The 26,096-nt window shown below is 44.4% G+C and overlaps 1 protein-coding gene across 1 annotated transcript; it reads right to left on the bottom strand.

Annotated features, from left to right (window-relative positions):
- Positions 1 to 8,316: 8,316 nt before the first annotated feature.
- On the bottom strand, positions 8,317 to 24,431 carry LOC115145303 (beta-1,3-galactosyltransferase 2-like). Its single transcript, XM_029686771.2, has 2 exons — positions 23,663 to 24,431; positions 8,317 to 10,726 (listed from the first exon to the last, which is right to left on the bottom strand). Exon 2 carries the CDS (start codon positions 10,330 to 10,332, stop codon positions 9,031 to 9,033), a length of 1,302 nt encoding a protein of 433 aa, XP_029542631.1. The 5' UTR covers positions 10,333 to 10,726; positions 23,663 to 24,431; the 3' UTR covers positions 8,317 to 9,030.
- Positions 24,432 to 26,096: the final 1,665 nt, after the last annotated feature.

Raw genomic sequence — 26,096 nt, 5'->3', positions numbered from 1 at the left:
GTATATAGACTTTTCTATTGTGTTATTGACTGTACGATTGTTTATTCCATGTGAAACTCTGTGTTTTTTGTGTCGTACTGCTTTGCTTTATCTTGGCCAGGTCACAGTTGTAAATGAGAACTTGTTCTCAACTGGCCTACCTGGTTAAATAAAGGTGAAAAAAATAAAATAAAAAAAATTTAAATAAAAAAAACACCCTGATCTGTTTCACCTGTCTTTGTGATTGTCTCCACCCCCCTCCAGGTGCCTATCTTCCCCATTATCCCCTGTGTATTTATACCTGTGTTCTCTGTTGGTCTGTTGCCAGTTTGTCTTGTTTGTCAAGTCAACCAGCGTTTTTGTTATCAGCTCCTGCTCTCTTTTTCTCACCCTCCTGGTTTTGACCCTTGCCTGTCCTGACTCTGAACCTGCCTGCCTGACCACTCTGCCTGACCCTAAGCCTGCCTGCCGACCTGTACCTTTGCCACGTCCTCTGGATGATTGACCTCTGTCTACCCTGAACCTGCCTGCCATAAGGGACCGTTGCCCCACCTCTGGTTTACTGACCCCTGCCTGCCTTGACCTGTCTATTGCCTGCCCCTGTTGGATTATTAAACCAATGTTAATTCAACGTGTCTACATCTGGATCTAACCATACCTGAGAACAGGCCATGACTGACCCATTAGACCCGGGCCAGCTGCGCAACGCCATCTCCTCCCAAGGAGCCTAAATTGATAGGCACAAGGAATTGCTTCATGGTCTTATGGAAGGGGTCCAAACGTTGGCTGAGAGCCATGACCGGGCGTTGGACATTCTGCTGGAGCAATTCCGCAGGTTGTCTGGCACAGTAGTAACCCCACCACCCCTCAGTAACTCGGCAGTTAGCAGCGCTGCCCCCCAGCTACTCCAACTTTCCGGGAGCCCCGGTTACCTCCCCCGGAAAGCTTTAATGGAGAGCCTGTCTGAAATTTTTATGCCAGTGTGTCCTCATTTTCAAGCTTCATCCCTCCTCCTTCCACTTGGATCGCTCCAAGATAGCCTACCTTGTCACACTGATGTCTGGGAGGGCACTCGCCTGGGCTACCACCATATGGGATCAACAGCCGGCCATGTGCGTGAGAATGGAGGGGTTCCCGGGAGAGGTGAGGAAGGTTTTTGATGCCCCTTTCTCCGGGAAAGAAGCTGCCCGGAAGCTAATCCAGCTCCGGCGGGATGCCCACCGAGTGGCCGACTATGCAGTGGCGTCTCAGAGGAGGATAAGGACGAGCTTGCTGCTCGGGATTTACCTACGGATCTTGACTCCCTCATCGCTTTGACCATCCGCATCAATGGGTGATTGCGGGAATGATGGATCGAGAGGAAATTCAATTTCGCTCGCACGTCCAGGGATTCCACCTCGCCTCTGAGTCATCCCGCAAGTCCCCGAAGGTTCCGTTGCTGAGAGCACCCGATGTTTCCCGACCTTCCTCGGGAGTCACCGAAGACGGCCGAGGCACTGTTTCCCAAGCCTATGCAACTAGGCAAAGCTGGGCTGTCGCCAGCGGAACGGCAATACAGGATCAACGCAAGGAGCTGGGTGTATTGTGGGACTTTTGGTCATTTCTTGTCCTCTTGCCCGGTGAAAGACCAGGCTCACCGGTAGGAGCGAGTATAGTGGGTCATGTGGAGAACTTTTCTGCTTCCCTTACTCGCACCCTTTTTCATATAATTCTGCTGAGAGGAAACTAGTCCAAATCTTGTCTAGCTTTGGCTGTAAAGCATATTTTGAAAATCTGAGATGACAGGGTGATTAACTAAAGGCTAAGCTGTGTCTCAATATATTTCACTTGTGATTTTCATGAATAGGAATATTTTCTAGTAATATTTATGTCCGTTGCGTTATGCTAATTAGTGTCAGATGATGACAACGGTCCCGTTCACGGGATGGGGTGTCACTAGAGGTTAAGGAGGAAAAGTGTGAGTTCCATCGCTCCACCATTCCCTTTCTGGGCTACATCATCTCTGCTGTGAATGTCCAGATGGATCCCGAGAAGGTGAGAGCGGTGGTGGATTGGCCTCAGACTACGTCCAGGGTGCAGCTGCAATGCTTCCTGGGATTCACCAACTTTTATCGCAACTTCATCCGGGGTTACAGCACCCTGGCCTCCCCCCTGTTTGCACTCACCTTTACCAAGCTTCCGTTCACACGGTCCTCTGCCGCTGACCGGCCTTTCCGGGACCTTAAATATCGCTTCAACAAGGCTCCTATCCTGGTTCATCCTGACCCTTCACATCAGTTTGTGGTGGAGGCCGATGCTTCGGATGTCGGAGTGGGGGCGGTCCTGTCCCAATGTTCTGCTCTGGATCTTAACTTCTTTGGGACTGGGGGGCAGTATTGAGTGGCTTGGATGAATAAGGTGCCCAGAGGAAACTGCCTGCTACTGAGGCCCAGTTGCTAATATATGCATATTAATAATATATTTGGATATAAAACACTCTGAAGTTTCTAAAACTGTTTGAATGATGTCTGTGAGTATAAAATAACTTATAAGGCAGGCAAAAACCTGAGAACCAGGAAGTGGGAAATCTGAGGTTTGTAGTTTTTCAAGTCATTGCCTATCCAATATACAGTGTCTATGGGGTCATATTGCACGTCATAAGGCTTCCACTAGATTTCAACCGTCTTTAGAACCTTGTTTGATGCTTCTACTGTGAAGGAGGGGGGAATGGGAGCTGAATGAATCAGAGGTCTGCCAGAGTGGCATGAGCTGATCACGCGCGCTCATGCGAGAGGTAGCTGCATTCCATCGCATTTCTACAGACATAGGAATTCTCCGGTTGGAACATTATTGAAAATGTATGTTAAAAACATCCTAAAGATTGATTCTATACTTCGTTTGACATGTTTCTACGAACTGTAATATGACTTTTCGTATGAACTTTCGCCTGGAATTGCCCGCGCGTCGTAAGTTTGGATTGTGTACTAAACGAGCGAACAGAAAGGAGGAATTTGAGCATAAATTATGGACTTTATCGAACAAATCAAACATTTATTGTGGAACTAGGATTCCTGGGAGTGCATTCTGATGAAGATCATCAAAGGTAAGTGAATATTTATAATGCTATTTCTGACTTTGTTGACTCCACAACATGACGGATATCTGTATGGCTTGTTTTGTTGTCTGAGTGCTGTACTCAGATTATTGCATGGTGTGCGTTTTCGGTAAAGCTCTTTTGAAATCTGACACAGCGGTTGCATTAACCTCTCTAGGGTATGTGGGACTCTAGCGTCCCACCAAGCCAACATCAAGTGAGATTGCAGAGCGCCAAATTCAAATACTCATTATAAAAACTCAGAAAAGATACAACTATTTTACATAGGTTTAAAGATGAACTTCTTGTGAATCCAACCACGGTGTCAGATTTTAAAAAATGCTTTACGGCGAAACCATACCTTACAATTACCGTAATTTCCGGACTATAAGCCACTACTTTTTCCCACGTTTTGAACCTCGCGGCTTATACAATGACGCGACTAATTTATGGATTTTTCCCACTTTCACAAGATTCATGCCGCCAAAAAACTGAGCACCGTCAAATGTGACGTAAATCGAGCGCGCTCAAACTTCCCATCATTCTGATTTACGGTAGTCATTTTGTTACCCTCATCATGGCAAAGACACAGAGAAATGCATTTGATGCAGCTTTCAAGTTGAAGGCGATCAATCTGGCTGTTGGAAAATGAAATAGAGCTGCTGCACGGGAGCTTGGCCTTAATGAGTCGATGATAAGACGTTGGAAACAGCAGCGTGAGGAACTGACTCAGTGCAAAAAGACAACAAAAGCTTTCAGAGGGAAGAAAAGCAGATGGCCCGAACTAGGAAATGAGCTTGAAGACTGGGTCAACACACAGAGAGCAGACGGCCGAGGTGTTTCAACTGTGCAGATCCGACTGAAAGCCAAAACAATCGCCACCGCAATGAAGTTTGAAGATTTTAGAGGTGGACCATCGTGTGTCTAAGATTTGAGACGTAAAGGCCTGTCCATCAGGGTACGGACGAGTCTGTGTCAGCAGCTCCCTCCCGACTACGAGGAAAAAGTTTCAAACTTCCGCAAATTCACTGATGCAAAGATAGCGGAGCATTCCATCGGCCCGCACGACATCATAAATATGGATGAGGTTCCTCTGACGTTTTGACCTGCCTCTCACTCGGACTGTCAACAGGAACGGTGAATCATCCGTCACGCTGAAAACAACTGGGCATGAAAAAACGCACTTCACCTGTGTTCTGAGCTGCACCGCATCGGGAGAAAAGCTTCCACCGATGTTGATTTTTAAACGCATGACGATGCCAAAAGAAAAATTCCCGAGAGGAATTGTTATGAAAGTCAACAGGAAAAGATGGATGACGGAAGGCCTAATGCATGAATGGCATACGGAGTGTTACGGCAAGTGACCGGGAGGATTCTTTCACAAGAACAAGGCATTGCTCGTGTTGGACAGCATGAGGGCCCACATAACAGATTCTGTGAAAGAAGCCATCAAGAGGACAAACTCAATTCCAGCTGTGATTCCTGGGGGCACAACAAAGTATTTGCAGCCACTCGAAATCAGTGTAAATCGTGCATTTAAGGTGGTGCTTCGTGTTCAGTGGGAGGCTTGGATGACAAGTGGGGAGAAATCCTTCACTAAAATGGGCCGCATGCGAAGAGCAACTTATGGTCAAGTCTGCCAGTGGGTCCTGACAACGTGGAGCATTGTCAAAAAATCCACTATCATCAACGGGTTTCGAAAGGCTGGACTGCTGCGTGTTGAAGAGGACAGCATGAGCTCAGCGGGGAATTTGCCTCCGGATGAAAGCAACAATGAAAACGATCCAACATCGGATGAAGCAATTCTGAGGCTATTCAACTCCGACACCGAAGGAGATGACTTCAGTGGTTTCAGTGCACAGGAGGAAGATAGTGACCAATGACTTTCTTGGTAGGCTACTGTTTACTGCTATTTTTCTTACAAGCCGTGTTTCGTTAAAGCCTATTTATTTTTGTTACAAGCCGTGTTTTGTTTAAAAGCCTATTTATTTTGTTACAGGCGTGTTTCGTTTAAAAGCCTATTTATTTTGTTACAAGCCGTGTTTTGTTAAAGCCTATTTATTTTTGCTACAAACCGTGTTTCGTTTAAAGGCTGTGTAAAGTTCATTTGTTTCAATGTACCGGTAGGCACCTGCGGGTTATAGACATGTGCGGCTTATTTATGTACAAAATACATATATATATATATATTTTTATCAGGTTTTCGCCTTTCAAATCAGTTCTGTTATACTCACAGACCTCATTTTAACAGTTTTGTGAACGTTAGAGTGTTTTCTATCCAAATCTATTACATGCATATCCTATCTTCTGGGCCTGAGTAGAAGGCAGTTTAATTTGGGAATGCTTTTCATCCACAATTCCAAATGCTGCCCCCTACCCTTAAGAAGTTCTTAGGGCTGCAATCCTGTTAATGGGATGATATGATAACAGCCAGTGAAAGTGCAGGGCGCCAAATTCAAAACAACAGAAATCTCATAATTAAAATTGCTCAAACATACATGTATCTTATACCGTTTTAAAGATTGTTGTTTTTTTGCACCAGATTGTACGATTTCAAATAGGCTTTACAGCGAAAGCACCACAAATGATTATGTTAGGTCACCACCAAGCCACAGAAAAACACAGCCATTTTTCCAGCCAAAGAGAGGAGTCACAAAAGCACAAATAGAGATAAAATGAATCACTAACCTTTGATGATCTTCATCAGATGACACTCATAGGACTTCGTGTTACACAATACATGTATGTTTTGTTTGATAAAGTTCTGTGACTAGGTGCTGACCTAACATAATCGTTTGGTGTGCTTTCGTCGTAAAGCCTTTTTGAAATCGGACACTGTGGCTGGAATTACAACAAGTTTATTTTTAAAATGGTGTGAAATACTTGTATGTTTGAGGAATTTTAATTATGGGATGTCTGTTGTTTTGAATTTGGCGCCCTGAACTTTCACTGGCCCGAATATCCCAGAGAGGTTAAGATGCATCCCTGCGTGTTTTTCTCCCACTGCCTCAATGCCATGAAGAGGAACTACGTTGTGGGGAATCTGGAGGTGAAGATGGCATTGGAGGAATGGAGGCACTGGCTAAAAGGGGTGGAACATCCATTAATTGTGTGGACTGACCACAAAAACCTGGAGTATCTCAGCACCGCAAGCTCCTCAACTCCAGGCAAGCGAGATGGGCCCTGCTGTTTACCCGGTTCAACTTTTCCATCTCCTACCGGGCGGGGTCCAAGAACATCAAGCTGGATGCCCTGTCTCGCCGCTATAACCCTACGGTTACCTCCCCAGAGCCCGAGACCATCCTTCCCACCTCGTTGCCAGGCATGTCACTCAGCTGGGGTATAGGGAAACAGGTCCGGAAGGCGCAGTGGTCCCAGCCGAACCCTGGGGGGGCCCATATAACACGATGTTTGTGCCTGACGCTGACCGCTCCGTGGTCCTGGAGTGGGTTCATTCCTCCAGGCTTGCCTGTCACCCGGGCACTCGTCAGACCCTGGTCTCAGTGCAACAATGCTTTTGGTGGCCTACTATGGTTCAGGATGTTGCCACTTTTGTCGCCGCCTGCACAGTCTGCGCACAGAACAAGACAGTAAGTTACGGCTGGTATTCTCCATCCACTGCCTGTCCCTCACCATCCCTGGTCCCATATATCCCTGGATTTTGTCACAGGCCTCCCCCATCTGAGTGTAACACTGCCATCCTGACGGTGCTCTAAAGGTTTTACAAAGCTGCCCGCTTCATTCCTCTCCCCAAACTACCCTCGGCCAAGGAGACAGCCCAGTTTATGGGGCAGCACGTCTTCCGGATCCACGGTCTCCGACCGGGGTCCGCAGTTCTTTTCCCGGTTCTGGAAGGTGTTCTGCACGCTCATTGGGTCATCGGCCAGCCTGCCCTCTGGATTCTACCCCTAGTCCAAAGGCCAGTTGGAGCGAGCCAACCAGGACTTAGAGCCGACTCTTCACTGCCTAGTCTCCGCCAACCCTACCATCTGGAGTCAGCAACTGCTATGGGTTGAGTACACCCGCAACACCCTTCTTTGCTCTGCCACGGGTCTCTCGTCCTTCGAGCGTTCCTTGCGATATCAGCCAGCGCTCTTCCCTGAGAAAGAGGAGGAAGTCAGCAATCCCTCTGACCAGATGTCATCCGTCACAGTTGCCATACCTGGAAGAGAGCCTGGACCGCTCTGTTGAAGACCACTTCCATGTATAGGTGACAAGCGGATCGCCACCGGACCCCTGCTCCATGCTATCGGCTCGGGCAGATAGTATCACTCCTGTAAACTTTCCCCCTGTTTCATCAGCACATTCCCCATCTCTAGAGTCATTAACCCCACTGCTGTTTGTCTTTTGTTACACCCTACCCTCCGTATTCACCCTACTTTCCATGTGTTTAGGATTAAGTCCGTGTCTCACAGCCCTTTGTCTTCTGTTTCCAGGCCCACGCCTCCTCCTTGTGTCATCGATGGCCATTCAGTGTGTTCGACCATGGGGCAGGGGTTTCCAGTACCTGGTTGACTGGGAGGGTTATGGCCTGGAGGAGAGGTGCTGGGTCCCTGCTAGAGACATCCTGGACCCAGGCCTCATCGCCGAGTTCCACCGCCGTCAACCAGGTATGCATCCAGGTAGAACGCCAGGTGATGCCCCTAGAGGGGGGGAGGGGTTACTGTCACACCCTGATCTGTTTCACCTGTCTTTGTGATTGTCTCCACACCCCTCCAGGTGTAGCCCACCTTCTCCATTATCAGCTGTGTAATTTATACCTGTGTTATCGGTTTGTCTGTTGCCAGTTAGTCAAGTCAACCAGAGTTTTTGCTCTCAGCTCCTGCTTTTCCCAATATCTCTTTCTCGCCCTCCTGGTTTTGACCCTTGCCTGTCCTGACTCTGAGGCCGCCTGCCTGACCACTCTGCCTGCCCGTGAGCCTGTCTGCTGACCTTTGCCCCACCTCTGGATTATTGAACTCTGCCTAACCTGACCCTGGGCCTGCCTGCCGTCTGATACCGTTGCACCACCTCTGGTTTACTGACCCCTGCCTGTCTTAACCTGTCTATTGCCTGCCCCTGTTGGATTATTAAACCATTGTTAATTCTACCTGTCTGCACCTGGGTCTTACCTTCTTACCTGATAATATATGTAAATGGATGTTGACTGCAAAATGGCAAAATGAGTTGTTGGTGTATAATGGTGAATGGAAGATAGGCAGTGTCAAGTGAGGCGTTACTCAAAATTACAAACAACAAAAGCAAAATAAACCTGAGAAATTCAATACATTTAGTTGTTATTTAATTGATTGCTCATGTGCAGACTCGTCACACTCAATGTAAAGCTTTAGAAAATACAATCTCAGTTGTTATTCTGAGTGCTTTCACCTTGGTTGTAAATAAAAAATATATGGCATATTGACAGGTAAACCCTTTTAATTCATATTTTATGGTAATTATGTAAAGTAAACATTGAGAATGAGGGCAGCATTAGTGGTCCACATCATAAATATATTCATCATTTCTGTAGGTAGTGATGCATTTCTCTCTTTCCCTTTTCCCATCCCATGTCAATACGCTTAATATTTTTAATTGTTTATAGTTCTTTGACAGAAATGTCCCCACAGTTAGTGACCTACCTGTTGTGTAACAAAACCCCATCAACCACTGGCCTCGTCTCTCTGATCATTGTATTTGCACCTGAAAGTGGCAGAATCCCCACTATGCAGTTTTTTGTGTGCATGCTTCATATTGCACATAAACATGGAACGTCACTGCCCTTTTTAAAAAGAGTTTTCAACAGGTTTACAATACATAACATCTCTCTCAAATTAAAAAAATAGTTTTAATTGACTCTACACAATACCAAAAACACTGCTCTTTCCCAGGTAGTGTATAGCTCTCTTAACATGTCCTTTCCAGATCCAACCATTCTTCTTGTCCGCTTCCTTACCATTTTGTCTTCCTGTCCAGACTTCCCACAGTAAGTAGAGTTATCATCACTGAGGTCTCTCTGCGTGATACTTCCTGTTTCTATACCTCCCATTCCTTTCCTTGGCCATGTTGATGCATGCATTGTGCTTGTTGGTCTGCAGGTGGTTCCAGTACTTGATCAGTTCGTTGGGCTGGAACTGGTGGGAGGTGATGAGGTGGCTGTACTTACAGCTGGAGTAGGACACCCTCCAGTGGTTGAAGAGGAACTCGTTGGGCGGCGGCGTGGGGTCAATGCGGAGCTTGGCCAGACATATGCCCACGTAAACGTCCTCCAGGTGTAGCCTCCGTATGCTCAGAGACGCCTGATAGATCCTCTCCGCCATGTCCCCAGATAACACGTACCCGGTTCCCGAGCAGAAGATGGGGTACCTCTCGCTAGGGTACAGCTCTGGAGGCATGTACCACTTGCTGTCCTTGTTGCGGTTGGGTGCGTAGCCCCTCATCAGATAGCCAGTGAAGTAGCTCTGTCTGGGTGGGAGCTCGGGCTTCAGCAGCTTCTGGATGAGATACTCCGTGTTAACAAACATGTCACTGTCTGTCTTCATGACATAGTGCACCTGCGGGCAATGGGTGGCCACCCAGTTCATGCCCATCAGTGTTTTGATGGTGAGGTTGTAGTATGTGTCCTGATAGTCCTGCTGGATGATGTCATGGTGAACCCAGCTCTCCTCCTCAATAGCGGTCTGGGTGTACCTGTCCGAGCTCCGCCCTAGACCCAGCAGGAAGAGTCGGACGAAACCTAGACCCATGGCCACGCTCTCGTTGCTCCACGTCTGCCGGATAGCGTTCCTGGCATCTACCTGGCCTGGCTCTGCAGCGATCAGCAGCACCAAAAACGGGGTACTGTCCCTGCACTTGAAGGGCTCGTTGAGGATGTAGCGGTAGGGCTGGGAATTGAGCCTCCCTCCCACGCCCATCTCCTGCTGTAAACTGTTGTTGGCGCTCATCGAGTTCTCTAGTCCTGTTACACCCACCATGGCTTCCCCTCCACCACCACCCTCAGCCTGCTGGGAGCTGAGGTTAAGCTGGGGCTTTGGAGGCACATAGCCTGTCTCCCGCCACAGGTTCCGCAGACTCAAGCTCTGATTTGCCTCGGTCTTGGCCGTGCGGAAGCCCCTAACGGTGTAGGTCAGGGGGTTGTCACGGGGCCCGGTCCGGCCTGGCAGCCAGTCCTGGTGGCTGAAGAAGAGGAAGAGAGTGAAGAGGAGGGCCAGGGACAGGAGACCTGCCATGTGGGTCCGGAAGAGCGAGCGCTTCATGGTCCAGGTCATCTTCATGGGGCAGCAGTGCCGCCGTCTCCACTGCATGGTGGATCAGCAGGCAGGGGGGGCAGGGGGCTGCAGCTGCTCTGGATGGCGTGGCGGCGGTCACATTCGATCACGTCAAACATGTGTTTGCCAACAGCCAGAAGGTTATCTGAGCTGGCAGATGGGTGGGAGTGAGCCCCCTGGCGGACCTACAAGGCACCCTGGAAGGGGTTGCTTGAAGCCCCACACAGAGCTAGGAGGGAGATGGTTGAGCCCGCTCGCCGAGCTATTCTTGCATCCCCTGGCAGAGCTAGGAGGGTGCTGACTCTGTGGCCATGGAGGCCGGTCCCAGGCTCTTCACTGGCTCTGCAGACACACCAAGGATCATGCTCCAGGTACGGGCTCCTTCAGATCAGAGACTGGAGTCTCCTTCTTAGTGGATCACCTCTCTTATCTGGGAAGACAGAACAGAGAAACAGGCTTGGCAAATGCTCAGAAATGTGCCTACTACTGTAGAATTGTATGGCGTTGAGCCATACGTATGTCAACTGTTTAAATTGTATAGATTTTACTATATCCCCATGAAGAGGAGCAAAGCTTATTTAAAATTATTCAGCTTTGACTTTGTGTTTAGTTGTTTCTTTGCATTTTATTCTTAGTGGCAGATGATCAAAGTAATTCCGAATGACTCATCTATTCAAATATGAAACCCCTCTGCTGCACTGCATGAGTAATGTACAGTCAAAGAAATAGAATCCAATAGAATGGATTCTATGTGTACAGTATAATTTTAGCCATTCACCATGGTAAATACCTCTTGTAGTTTATATTTGCACTTTCCATGAGGTCAGCAAAACCTGACACTCATCTCCACTGGCCTTAAATGTCTGCATCGTAAACGCTCCGCCTGTGGTGGATTGTTAATAATGGGGAATTGAGATGGAGTGAAGAGTGTGAGTTCTTACGTCTGGATGATGGCTGCCATGGGTGATAGGGTGTAGGTGCTAGTGGGGAAGGGAGACAGGGGCATGTGTGTCCGTGCGTGTGTGCGTGCATTCATACTCACGTGCATGTGTGTGAGTGTTGTAACTATTTATGGTACTATAGATATGTATTAGGGAGCTGTGGAGGTGATATTGCATACATCCATGAGCATGTCAGTGTGGATGTATACCAGCAGGGGTCTTCTGAGAATTTTATATCAGTTGTGTTCTGCTTTATAGTCTACTTCCTGGTATGCACATAGTACAAATTGCATGGTAAAACAGTAATTACTTAATAATTAAGTAATGACCAGCTGTTCTCTTTCTTTGTGAGTCATTTAAACAACCAGCGCCATGTTCCAGTCGGCATCAATTAGTTCTCTATTATGAGGAATTGTTTGAAGAACCAACTACATTGTTATTACATAATTTTGCAATAACTAGGTAACCAACAGTTGAGCAGGACTGTGAAACAAAGCATAGCTGTATGTATGAAAACTCCAGAGAGCTAGACTAGCATTAAAACCAGGTCAACATCAACTTCAGTAACCTACCTCTCCTCTCCAGTTCAAGTGCACATAGTATGTGTGGTCTCACTTCAATAGATTAGGCTGCCTACATGGGCGGAGAATTACGTCATATTTAATTTTCACCATAAAAATGCACCTTTATAATAAAAGCATTACATGCATAATCACATTTGTGGTCACTTTTGAGAATGGTGTTTTTCTGCTAATGGAACATTCCAGCCTTGTTGAAGCCCCACAGATCATCACCAATTGTTACGGATCCCTTTTGGCCCGACAGTCTAGGGGGGATGGTAACGAGACCCGTAACATAACTCATGCAAATTATAATAGTGAAAAAGTAAGAGTGAGAACGAAATAACCACAGACAACTAAATTACCGTCAAACACTCATGGTTTATTTGAAAACACACGGTAATGGGGGAGCAGGCAAAGGGGCTGAGCTGGACCCAAGGAAAGAAATAATAAGTATCCAAAAACACCCCTAAGCTAGACTAGTTTACTTCACCAACAGATAACTAACTAACCAAAAATATAGTGGGTGGTCCGCCCAGTTCTAACTAGTGTTTTTATACAAAGTATTCCTACGGGTAATGTATGCCCATGGGAGACTTATCTTGGTACCCCGCTTTCCCACCGTCAAACAAACAACATAACAAAACCAGTACTCACAGGTGGGGACAAAGTGACATGTAGTTGCAAAAACCCAACAAGAGATCTACAGACAGATGGCATTGACAGAGAGATTAAGCTCTAGAGCAAACAACAGACAGGGTTTTTAAACCAAGGGAAAGGGAATGTGATAGGGTAATGTAAACAGGAGGAGGTGTGTCTTCTGATTAGCGACTGATTGATGACTGATTGGGGAATGATGATTGCAGAGGTCTTGAAAAAGAAGGGTCAACACTGCAAATATTGACTCGTTGCATCAACTTCATGTAATTGTCAATAAAATCCTTTGACACTTATGAAATCCTTGTAATTATACTTCATTATTCCATAGCAACATCTGACAAAAATATCTAAAGACACTGAAGCAGCAAACTTTGTGGAAATTAATATTAGTATGTATGTTCAAATTTAATTTTTGACGAAAATTTAATAAAAGTGTCCGATCCTTCACTCTTCTAGGAAGGCTTTCCACTACATGTTTGAACATTGCTGTGGGGACTTGCTTCCATTCAGCCACAAGAGCATTAGTGAAGTCGTCACTGATGTTGGGGGATTAAGTCTGGCTCACAGTCGGCATTCCAATTCATCCCAAAGGTGTTTGATGGGGTTGAGGTCAGGGCTCTGTGCAGGCCAGTCAAGTTCCTCCACACTGATCTGTGGGGACTTGCTTCCATTCAGACACAAGGGTATTAGTGAAGTCGGCACTGATGTTGGGAGATTAAGCCTGGCTCGCAGTCGGCATTCCAATTCATCCCAAAGGTGTTTGATGGGGTTGAAGTCAGGGCTCTGTGCAGGCCAGTCAAGTTCCTCCACAATGATCTCGCCAAACCATTTCTGTATGGACCTCGCTTTGTGCACGGGGGCATTGTCATGCTGAAACAGGGAAGGGCCTTCCCCAAACTGTTCCCACAAAGTTGGAAGCACAGAATCGTCTAGAATGCCTATGTATGCTCTTAACGCTAAAGGGCCTAGCCAGACCATGAAGAACAGCCCCAGACCATTCCTCCTCCACCAAACTTTACAGTTGGCAAAATGCATTCGGGCAGGTAGCGCTCTACTGGTATCTGCCAAACTCAGATTTGTCCATACGGCTGCCAGAAGGTGAAGCGCGATTCATCACTCCAGAGAACATGTTTCCACTGCTCCAATGGCGGAGAGCTTTACACTACTCCAGCCAATGCTTGGCATTGCGCATGGTGATCTTAGACTTGTGTGCGGCTGCTCAGCCATGGATACCCATGCTTATGCTTCACAACAAATAGTTGTCGTGCTGAAGTTGTTTCCAGAGGCAGTTTTGAACTCGGTAGTGAGTGTTACAACCGAGGACTGATGATGACTTAGCGGTCCTGCTCGGTGAGCTTGTGTGGCCTACTACTTTGCGGCTGAGCTGTTGTTGCTCCTAGACGTTTCCACTTCACAAAAACAGCACTTACATTTGACCGGGGCAGCTAGCAGGGCAGATATTTGATGAACTGACTTGTTGGAAAGGTGGCATCCTATGACGGTGCCACATTGAAAATCACTGAGATCTTCAGTAAGGCCATTCTACTGCCAATGTTTTCCTATGGAGATTGCATGGCTGGGTGCTTGATTCTATACACCTGTCAGCAATGGGTGTGGCTGAAATAGTCAAATCAAATCCAAGTTTATTTGTTACGTGCGCCGAATACAACAGGTATTCTTACAGTGAAATGTTTACTTACAGGCTCTAACCAATAATGCAAAAAAGGTCTTAGGTGTACAATAGGTAAGTAAAGAAATTAAACAACTGTAAAAAGACAGGCTTTTTTCAATAGCGAGGCTACAAAAGTAGCGAGGCTACATACAGACATCGGTTAGTCAGGCTGATTGAGGTAGTATGTACATGTAGATATGGTTAAAGTGACTATGCATATATGATGAACAGATAGTAGTAGTAGCGTAAAAGAAGGGTTGGCGGGTGGAATCCACTACTTAGAAGGGGTTTCCACATACATTTGTATATATAGTGTATAACATAACAGGAAAATAAAGCATTTGTCTGGTACTAGTACTGTATGTAAACTCCTTAGGGCTTGTGGGCTGGTGATGATGGAGGTAGAATGGAATGGTAGGGGGGCTTCTTGCATATCATCAGCCGGGTTTAATGCCAGGGGCGGAAGTATAAATTGCAGGTTTGCACAACATGACGCTGGCTAACGCTACTCTGCACCGCTCTGGTGAGCCTGTGTCATCAGCCCCCCGCCGCTCCATGCCTCACCAGCCGGGACGGAGATTCATCTGTCAACGGAAATTTCAGGCTCCAGCAAGCAGTATTGCAGGAGCCTCAGCCAGCCACCGGCGATATCAGCCTTCATCCACCATTCACCTTGCACCTCCAGCTTATCAATACCTTGCCTGCCTGCCTGCCTCTCTGCCTGCGTGGAGAGAAGCCACCCTGCCAGCTCTCGCTCTCTGAGTACACACACATACACAGGCATTCACACACACACACACACAAACATGCTGCCAGATATTGGCAGGCTGAGGGGCCTACGTTTCTTTCCATATAATTGAGACACAAACAGCTCAGTTCCTGAATTCTTCCGCCATTTCTTTCAGTTTGTTTGTTTATTAGCATTGTGTTTGTTCATGTGTTATGATGTGTAATGTTATAAGTGAGAGAGAGAGAGAGAGAGTTTACTCACAACAACTGGATGGGAGCATGCTAACCTTTTGAGCTTAATGTGCTTACCTTGTGCAGGCAATTAGGGCAGAATGAGAGTGGCCAAGGCTGGCTTTGCTTTAAAGGTTAACACACTTTACATCAGAGCAAATCGAATGCCCGAAAGGTTTCTGTTGTCGCCTATACATGGAATAATTATCAGGAGTCTAATACAGTATGCACACACGTGTGGGAGCACACACACATTCGCAGGAGAGGAGATGTTGACGTGTTGTTTGTCAAATCAAATCAAATGTTATTGGTCACATATATGTGTTTAGCAGATGTTATTGCGGGTGTAGGGAAATGCTTGTGCTTCTAGTTCCGACAGTGCAGCAATATCTAACAAGTAATATCTAACAATTTCACAACATATACCCAATACACACAAATCTAAGTAAGGAATGGAATAAATAATGTATAAATATATGGAGGAGCAATGTCAGAGCGGCATAGACTGAGATACAGTAGAATAGTATAGAATACAGTATATACATGTGAGATGAGTAATGCAAGATATGTAAACATTATTAAATTGACTTGTGTTTAATTTATTAAAGTGGCCAGTGATTTAAAGTCTATGCATAAGGCACTCACAATGCCTGTAAAGTCCTAGTGATGGATATTTAACAGTCTGATGGCCTTGAGATAGAAGCTGTTATTCAGTCCCAGCTTTGATGCACCTGTACTGACCTCGCCTTCTGGATGGAAGCGGAGTGAACAGGCAGTGGCTCGGTGGTTGTTGTCCTTGATTATCTTTTTGGCCTTCCTGTGACATCGGGTGCTGAAGGTGCGGGGGGTGCAGTTGCTGTACCATGCGGTGATACAGCCCGACAGGATGCTCTGAATTGAGCATCTGTAAAAGTTTGTGTGGGTTTTAGGTGACAAGCCACATTTCTTCAGCCTCCTGAGCTTGAAGAGAAGCTGTTGCACCTTCTTCACCACACTGTCTGTGTGGGTGGACAATTTCAGTTTGTTTGTGATGTGTACGCCGAGGTACTTAAAACTGTCCACCTTCTCCACTGCTGTCCCGTCAATGTGGATAGGGGGATGTTCCCTCTGCTGTTCCCTGAAGTCCACGATCATTTCCTGTGTTTAGTTGACGTTGAGTGAGAGGTTATTTTCCTGGCACCACACCCCCAGAGCCCTCACCTCCTCCCTGTAGACTGTCTCGTCGTCGTTGTTGGTAATCAAGCCAACCGCTGTTGTGTGATCTGCCAACTTGATGATTGAGTTGGAGGTGTGCATGACCACGCAGTCATGGGTGAACAGGGATTACAGGAAGGGGCTAAATAAGCACCCTTGTGGGGCCCCAGTGTTGAGGATCAGCGCAGCGAAGTGTTGTTTCCTACCTTCACCACCTGGGTGCAGATTGTTAGGAATACATAGGTATTCCTCTTGTCAAAATGGGATAGAGCAGTGTGCAGTGTGATGGCGATTGCATCGTCTGTGGACCTATTGGGGCGGTAAGCAAATTGAAGTGGGTCGAGGGTGACAGGGTGACAGATGGAGGTGATATGGTCCTTGACTAGTCTCTCAAAGCACTTCATGATGATAGAGATTTAGTTCAGTTACCTTTGCATTCTTGGGTACAGGAACAATGGTGGCCATATTGAAGCATGTGGGGACAGCAGACTGGGATAGGGAGAGATTGAATATGTCCGTAAACACACCAGCCAGCTGGTCTGCGCATGCTCTGAGGACGCGGCTAGGGATGCCATCTGGGCCGGCATCCCTGCAATGGTTAACACGTTTAAATGTCTTACTCACTTCGGCCACGGAGAAGGAGAGCCCACAGTCCTTGGTAGCGGGCCACATCGTTGGCCCTGTGTTATCCTCAAAGAGGGTGAAGAACCTGTTAAGCTTGTCCGGAAGCAAGATGTCAGTGTCCGCGACGTGGCTGGTTTTCCTTTTGTAGTCTGTGATTGTCTGTAGACCCTGCCACATATGTTTTGTGTTTGAGCCGTTGAATTGCGACTCCAATTTGTCTCTATACTGACGTTTTGGCTGTTTGATTGCTTTAATGAGGGAATAACAACACTGTTTGTATTCAGCCATATTCCCAGCCACCTTGCCATGGTTAAATGCGATGGTTTGCGCTTTCAATTTTGTGTGAATGCTGCCATCAATCCACGGTTTCTGGTTAGGGTAGGTTATAATAGTCACAGTGGGTAGAACATCTCCTATACACTTCCTGATTACACCGTTGTCTAATCAAGTGAAATTTCACACCGTCTGATCAGGCATCAGGCAGGCATCTCTTTTGGTAGCGTTTCAGTGATTAGGCCGAACGTGGTGCTTCATTAATGTATTTCCTTGCCTCCCATCACTGTCACACCAGCCAATTAGTTACAGTGGTGATAATTGAGGCCCCAGCAGTTCTACCTCAGTAAAAAATATCAAAGACTTGGTAATATTTTAATCCAGCTAATGACTGATGCGTCTCAAATCACACCTAATGATAGACGCCATTAAATGGTGAAATCTAATAGAACACCAAGGCCCAAAATGTCCAAAATGAAGAGTTTCTTTCCAAACCATTATATATCCATTTTCAGAAATGTTGGTAAATCAGCTATTATTGTTTAAAGAACTTATGAAAGAGATTGATGTGTTTTATCAGTATCTACAGTGCCTTGCAAAAGTATTCATGCCCCATGGTGTTTTTCCAATTTTGTTGCATTACAACCTGTAATGTAATTAGATTTTTATTTGGATTTCATGTAATGTACATACACTACCGGTCAAAGGTATTTGGAACACCTACTCATTCAAGGGTTTTTCTTTATTTGTACTATTTTTTACATTGTAATAGTAGTGAAGACCTCAAAACTATAAAATAACACATATGGAATCATGTAGTAACCAATAAAGTGTTTCACAAATCTAAATATATTTTATATTTGAGATTCTTCAAATAGCCACCCTTTGCCTTGATGACAGCTTTGCACATTCTTGCCATTCTCTCAACCAGCTTAATGAAGTTGTCACCTGGAATTAATTTCAATTAAAAGGTGTGCCTTGTTAAAACTTATTGTGACTCTCAAACCCGGATCCGGGAGTGTAATCATAGTCTCAAACGAATTAGCATAACGCAGCGGACATAAATACCCCTAGAAAATGTTCCTATTCATGAAAATCACAAATTAAATATATTGAGACACAGCTTAGCCTTTTGTTAGTCAAACTGTCATCTCAGATTTTCAAAATATGCTTTACAGCCAACGCTAGACAAGCATTTGTGTAAGTTTATCATGGCATAATGCTATGCTAGGCTCTGCTGGCAGCAGGCAACATTTTCACAAAAATAAGAAACGCAATCAAATTAAATAATTTACCTTTGAAGAACTTCAGATGTTTCACTCAGGAGACTCCCAGTTAGATAGCAAATGTTCCTTTTTTCCCCAAAATATTATTTTTGTAGGCGAAATAGTTCCCGTTTGTTCGTCACATTTGGCTGAGAAATCGACCGGAAAATGCGGTCACTACAACGCCAAACTTTTTTCCAAATTAGCTCCATAATATCGACAGAAATATGGCAAACGTTGTTTAGAATCAATCCTCAAGGTGTTTTTAACATATCTATTCGATAATATATCCATCGACAAAATTGGTTTCTCATAAGAAGTGATTGGAAAAATGGCTACCTCAGTACTTTACGCAAGATTTTCGGCGGGAGACATCATGTGACCACTTGCTAAATGTGGTCCCTTACGGCTATTCTTCAACATAAATGCGTAACAAGACGTCACAATGCTGTAGACACCTTGGTGAATACGTAGAAAATGTAAGCTCATTCGTAGCTCATTCACAGCCATATAAGGAGTCATTGGCATGAGGCGGTTTAAAAAAATGTGGCACTTCCTGATAGGATTTTTACCTGGGTTTCGCCTGTAACAGCAGTCCTGTTGCACTCACAGACAATATCTTTGCAGTTTTGGAAACGTTAGAGTGTTTTCTATCCAGCTGTCAATTATATGCATAGTCAAGCATCTTTTCGTGACAAAATATCTTGTTTAAAACGGGAACGTTTTTGATCCAAAAATTAAAATACTGCCCCCTAGTCGTAAAAGGTTCAAAGATAATTTGTGGAATTTCTTTCCTTCTTAATCCATTTGAGCCAATCAGTTGTATTGTGACAAGGTAGTGGTGGTGTACAGAAGATGGCCCTATTTGGTAAAAGACCAAGTCCATATTATGGCAAGAACAACTCAAGTAAGCAAAGAGAAACGACAATCCATCATTACTTTAAGACATGAAGGTCAGTCACTACGGAAAAATTCAAGAACTTGGAAAGTTTCTTCAAGTGCAGTCACAAAAACCATCAAGCGCTATGATGAAACTGCCTCTCATGAGGACTGCCACATGAATGGAAGACCCAGAGTTACATCTGCTGCAGAGGATAGGTTCATTAGAGTTATCTGCCCCAGAAATTGCAGCCAAAATAAGTGCTTCACAGAGTTTAATTAACAGACATTTCATCATCAACTGTTCAGAGGAGACTGTGAATCAGGCCTTCATGATCGAATTTCTGCAAAGAAACCAATACTAAAGGACACCGATAATAAGAAGAGACTTGCTTGGGCCAAGAAACATGAGCAATGGACATTAGAATGGTGGAAATGTGTTTTGGAAATAAACTTTTTTGTGACAGTCAAACCGAGTTTAAAGATTAACATTGTGTAAGTTTTTCATCCTATTAAAGTCCATAGTCTAATATGTTGACGGTCAGTTATTATAAATGCGAGCCTTGTCAGAGTATCGATCGTTCTTTGTTTCATAGTTGCCATTGGCACTCTGTCAAATGCAGTCTGATATTCAATACTGAGCTGTGTGTGATGCTATATGTTTGTTTATTGAGGCCAAAACAAAGGTCTCTGGATAGTAATTTTTGGGGGTACTGGTTTATTTGATGACACAAATTACCTTATGTATACCAAACAGATGCTGCTGAAATCCGACCAGCTGACAACTAACTGCATGTTGGGCTGAATGGGTCTAGAGAGGACATTGTGGTGCACATAATACATGTGATTGAATAAACCATTCAAGGTAAGAGCGTCTGCTAAATGACTTAAATGTAAATGTAAAGGTAGACTACTCTTACCTCAACCATAACTGTGATATTTGTTTTGATAAAGCAATCTCACAAGTTTTCAATATGTGTACAGGTTATGATAGGTATTCCCCTATTGTTACAGCCAGACTCCGTGAGGGTCAGTCTGAGGCCAAAGCATTAACTTAGAACTACCCCTCCCGGATCCGGGAGAATTGTCATCAACTGACACTAATTAGCATAATGCAACGGACAAAAAATATTACTCGAAAATATTATTATTCATGAAATCACAAGTGAAATATAGTGAAACACAGCGTAGGCTTTTGTTAATCACCCTGTCATCTCAGATTTTGAGATTATGCTTTACAGCCAAAGCAAGACAAGCATTTGTGTAGGTTTATCATGGCATAATGCTATGCTAGGCTCTGCTGGCAGCAGGCAACATTTTCACAAAAATAAGAAAAGCAATCGAATTAAATTGTTTACCTTTGATGAGCTTCAGATGTTTTCACTCACGAGACTCCCAGTTAGACAGCAAATTTTATTTTGTCCCATAAAGATTATTTTTTATAGCCGAAATACCTCCGATTGTACTTCACGTTTGGTTGAGAAATCCACCGGAAACTGCGGTCACGACAACGCCGAAAAATATTCCAAATTAGATCCATAATATTGACAGAAACATGGCAAACGTTTTTTTATAATCAATCCTCAAGGTGTTTTTCAAATATCTATTCGATAATATATCAACCGGGACAGGTGGCTTCTTAGTAGGAAAGAGAGAAACAATGGCCGCATTTGTCTATTACGCACAAATCACTCTGAGAGCCACCAGCTGACCACTGACACAATGTTGTCGTTCAGGCTCATTTTTCAAGATAAAAGCCTGAAACTATGTATTGTGACACAAGACACATTAGGGAAGCCATGGAAAAAGGAATCTTGTTGATATCCCATTCACTGCTCAATAGGGACGCATAGGAACGCAGAGCTTTCGAAATAAGAGTCCCTTCCTGATTGGATTTTTCTCAGGCTTTCGCCTGCAATATCAGTTCTGTTATACTCACAGACAATATTTTTACCGTTTTTGGAAACTTTAGAGTGTTTTCTATCCTAAGCTGTCAATTATATGCATATTCTAGCATCTTGTCAGCATCTTGTCCTGACAAAATAGCCCGTTTACTTTGAGAACGTTATTTTTCCAAAAATGAAAATAGTGCCCCTTAGTTTCAAGAGGTTAAGCAGTTAAGATCAACCCAACCCTCAGTCGGAACATGCCATTTTTTCTAAGAATAGCCTTTATGCTCTTTCCATCCAGTGTATTATTTGTATATTGGTTTCTGGTAAACGTACACATTCACTCCTCTTTCTTTCTTGCTTTCTGTCTCTTTCTCATTCTCTCTGTTCAATCGTGGCTTGTTTGTTCTGTGTCTATCTGGATAATCTTGAGTACAAGCAGGAAAGGCAGGCCTTGAGAAAATGTGTGTGTGGGCTAATGTTACTGGATTGACGGGGTGTTACTTTACTTCATCGCCTAGGCACTGGTCAAAATTAGGCCAGGCCACCGGAGCCCCCCTGTACAGAAATCCATATCTGATGTACACACAGCCATATCTGATGCCTTCGAATCACATTCAGCCGTAGCAACTCAGAGGCATTTTCTGATACTGTATTAGTATTTATGAGATATACAGCAAACCCTCAGAATGGGTGCAGCTTAGTATGAATAGTTTAATTAAATGAGAATAGGTGATCTTTGTTGACGATGCAGCTGCTTTTGGGTTATGTGTGTGTGTGTGTGTGTCATAGATTTAATCACTGTATTGAGTTGGGTCTGTGTGTGTGTGTCATAGGTGAATTCACTATGTTGGGTTGTGTGTGTATCTTGTGCATTAAGTCATTTTGCTGGGTTGTTTGTGTGTCATCTGTTAAGCTGCTGTGTTGGGTTTTGTGTGTTTGCAGGTTAATCTGCTGCAATAAATGATGACGTGCTTTGAAAATGAGATCCTTTTTAAGTTTCTTAGTAGAGGGGGAATCCTGCGAACCAGATGAAGAGCCAAACCTCATGCATTTTATAAGAACATCTCAGCAATTAGCTATCCCTAAGCATCTTGGCCAGTGTGCCAATTTCCCCAGTCAGTGGGATGGACATGATGCATTGGATAGAGACAGTGTTAATTGAATTGGATCAATGAGATCTGCCCGGCGTGCCAGCATGAATCACTGGATCAGGCAGGTAATGGTTTTGAAAGGTCTGAGAGGGCTGTAAACGACAGAGCTGTGAGCCTGGCTATGCTGTGGGAAGAGGATATATTGATAGATGGATGCATAGATGGATAGCACATTTACTATTATGATTTTAACACCCACAGTTTTCAATTTAACGCTTTCTTAGAAATGATATGTGACCATCTCAAATAGAGTTAAACTAAAACTTTTTACACTTCCTCTGTGTTAGGGAATTAACACCTGTAGTGTTACAGTAACACATTTTGGGGTTTTGTTTTAACACTGTAGAGTGTAAAGCCTTATTTGCATATTTATTTCCCAGGGTGCCTTTCAAGGGAATTTTAGGGGTTCCTGTACCACCCATGATTGTGTTTGCTAGTGACAGAGACAAGCCTGTTGCATTTAATGGCTTTCAGTCTTGTAGCCTTCACCAACTAAAGTTACATTATTTATGACAATACAAAACTTTTTGTGGACAATACCATACTTTGACAGCCTAGCTCTACCCTAGCACAGTGGCCTGAAACTCATGGTTTGTAGGCCACTTTGGCAAGTCACATTATGCTGGCTTGCAAAGTGTTATACCATTCTTATAGGATGTTTAACAATTGGAACTTTAAATCACCTAAAATCTGTTGTTAGAATGACTGCCAAGGTAGGGAAGAATGATAAATGATAAATCTAAACTGTCTAAACTGGAGAAACCAACTCAATAATTAGTCAAATAAGTTTAATAACTTACAGATTGGATTCGTTTAGAAATATCTGTTATTTAGTGTATTGTTACTTTGTGTAGTATAAGATCAATTATTCAATCAATGTCCACAAGAAACATACATATATATAGATAAATAAATAACTATTCTAAAAAGCCACCTGCAGCAAAGCATGCTGGAAAATATAATAATGAGGCCTCTCCCGCTGTCTTTAACTCAGAGAGTTAATGATAATTAACTCAACGCAGTATAGTATTCTACTGTGATTCAAATAACACTTCATTTATTCACCGCAGGTGGCGTCAATTTCAATGCCACTGATGTAAGCACCACTAGAATCAACACTCAGGTATAACACTCACAACACTTTTTTGACCTCAAACGGATATTTTAACACCCACAAATGTTCTGTGAAGCGAGAGAGGAGGATGGGAGAGAGGAGAATGGAGGGGGGGGGTAAATTAATAATGAGGATTGGGGGAGGTTGAGTGCCAGAGCTGATGAAACATATAGTACTGTACCTCCTCCTGTGACTGGCAGACGGACTGTGTGATCACTGGTGCCGTCTGTCGACACACTCGGCACGCCAACACTGCTCCTCTCCTCAGAAATCTGGGGTAATGTCCACTTCCACCCTGTCTGCCTCACACAACACACATCCACCTCGCCCGGGTCTGAATGTATTATCGTTGGTGTAACACTCATCCATTTGTCACAGTGCGTTCCACAGCCTGTGTCCTCTCCTCCTCTGCCTCACCAAGACTTCAGGTTTAGGGTTATTTCTCCCCTCTTTTCAATCCTTGTCTCAGCACTACACCTTTCCTATCTCTCCAACGGTCGCACCGGTTTCTCTCTTTCTCCTCCTGTCCCCACTTCCCTTATTGCAATGTGCCCGAAAATAAAACAGAAGCCTTCACTGTGCCATTTGTTTCCTCTTCACTGCTCTTTGCCTGCTTCAGCCTGCTCTGCTGAAGGAAAGGAAAGCAGTGCTGAGGGACGACAGAGCCGAGCTGTGGTGGAAGTGCTGCGGCTAGTCCCTCATGTTGCTAGGCAGTCTGACAGAGAGAGAGAGAGAAAGGAAAAGAGAGAAAAAACCCTCCACTCAGGGTTTCTGAGGATGGCTGCAGTAGAACATGATCCTGAATCTCGAGGAAAAAGCTCTCGTTCCTATTTTTCTTTCTCTCTCTCCCTCTCTCTGTCCAGCTCCTCTCCTCTCGGCTGGGCTCCGTTGTTCTGCAGCGGGAGAAGAAGTAGCAGCTGTAACGTGGAAGCAGAGGCAGAGGCAGGCTGACAGACACTGCTACACTGACTGAGCTCTCAAACGTCACTGCATACTTAGCAGAGGGGGTCACACGTGATCCACGTGACCCGTTTTAGATTCACTCCGTTCCTCTACCCTCCTCCCCTCCTCACCTAAAGGGATTTAATTCTGTGTGGGCTTGATGGATGGACACGATTTTTTCCTCACACACACACCATACAAATTGACAAGTTTATGAAACCCCCGTGTCTGATTCTTCATGAACAGTAACTCTGTGGTTCAGTAGCATAATAGCCGATGAGAGCTATGTGATGCAGATGGGACGAACACTGTAAATATTGTAAGGTATCTCAGTGGCACGGGTGAGAGACTACATAATTAATAGGATACCTCTGGTTGACAGAACTGCTTTTGCGGCCATTAGCTCTGCTACTAGGCCAGGGAGAGAGTATATGTCAGTAGAAAGTAACGCTTAGTCTGTGATTGATTCACCCACAGCTGCCAGGTTACATGCAGTGCCTTGGCACATTAATATCATGTGGCATTTATTAGATAGGTGACTTCCTGGACTCGTCTGGCCTGGCTGAACAAGGGAACAGCTAGCGTATCAAAATTAAAATTGTCATCATTAATTGTCAGCGTGGGGAGGAATACTCTCACACAGGTTCTCTCTCTCGCTTTATTTATCGCTTGTGTCTTTCATATAAACCCTCACATATTGTAGATTAGAAGACATGCCAACTCTGCAGAGGCTATGGACATACACCAGCCTGCTGAGCATTCACATGCTGGTCATTTATTTGACTGAATGATTGATCTTATTTGTTCATAAAATGAAGCTGCCTCAGTTACAATCAACATTGGCCTACATATTTAACGTGCCTTATGCAACATCTACAATTTGCAAGAGTTCTACAGTTAATGTAGATTGAAAAATGTTTTCATGGCAGCTGAATTCTGAACATATGCACTTCTGAGGGATTGTATGAAGAACCATAGATACAAAAGCTTTTAGTACTAAACTTATTTTTTTAATGTTATCATCCTGTGGAGCTCTGTTTAAGCCTTGTGCCTTGCTGTGTAGAATTAACAATATAGTGCTTAGTAACAGAAGGTTAAAGGAGGTGTGCTTTGGCTCAGTACAGACAATAAGGCCGCACACTGTCAATAAAAAAAATGTAGTGCCAGCCAGGGACCAAATGTTGCAGCTAGTTCAAACATATCACAACATAGCTCGTTCACAAATAGACATCTGTTTTTGAAAGATTTTTTTCAGTCACAGCCATTCCTTTTCTGCGCAAAGCAATCAGTTCAAATACAAAATAGCCCACACATTAGCATAGCAAACTGAATGCACCTTACCATTTGAATAATGTCTAATTTCTATGCTTTCCGTCATAGCCCATTCTCCATATTTGTGAAGGCTGAAAAGAACTGTCCAGTGACAAAGCGAATAATATATTTTTTTCTAGCTACCTATTTTTATTATACAGTACATTGACATTTTGCCCAATTTTATTTTACAATTGTCTTCTTTGTTTTAATTCTCTTCTTTCATCTCCATGCTAGGGCTTTTAGGGGGTGCAGTTGCAGATGAACTGGGAGTTATCCCCTGAATGCAGAAGCAATATCCTGTAGCAAAGCCTCAAGTATGGTGATGTCTCAGAATCTCTCTGTCCTCAGATTTATGCCTT

This window comes from Oncorhynchus nerka, linkage group LG17 (genome assembly GCF_034236695.1).
Source record: "Oncorhynchus nerka isolate Pitt River linkage group LG17, Oner_Uvic_2.0, whole genome shotgun sequence".
In the NCBI taxonomy this organism is placed as follows: domain Eukaryota; kingdom Metazoa; phylum Chordata; class Actinopteri; order Salmoniformes; family Salmonidae; genus Oncorhynchus; species Oncorhynchus nerka.
Note: the sequence above shows the minus strand (reverse complement) of the source record. Positions and strands in the feature narration are given on the sequence as shown.

Coding starts and splice junctions, on each gene's coding strand:
- LOC115145303 (XM_029686771.2), bottom strand. CDS start 10,332: ATGCAGTGGAGACGGCGGCACTGCTGCCCCATGAAGATGACCTGGACC.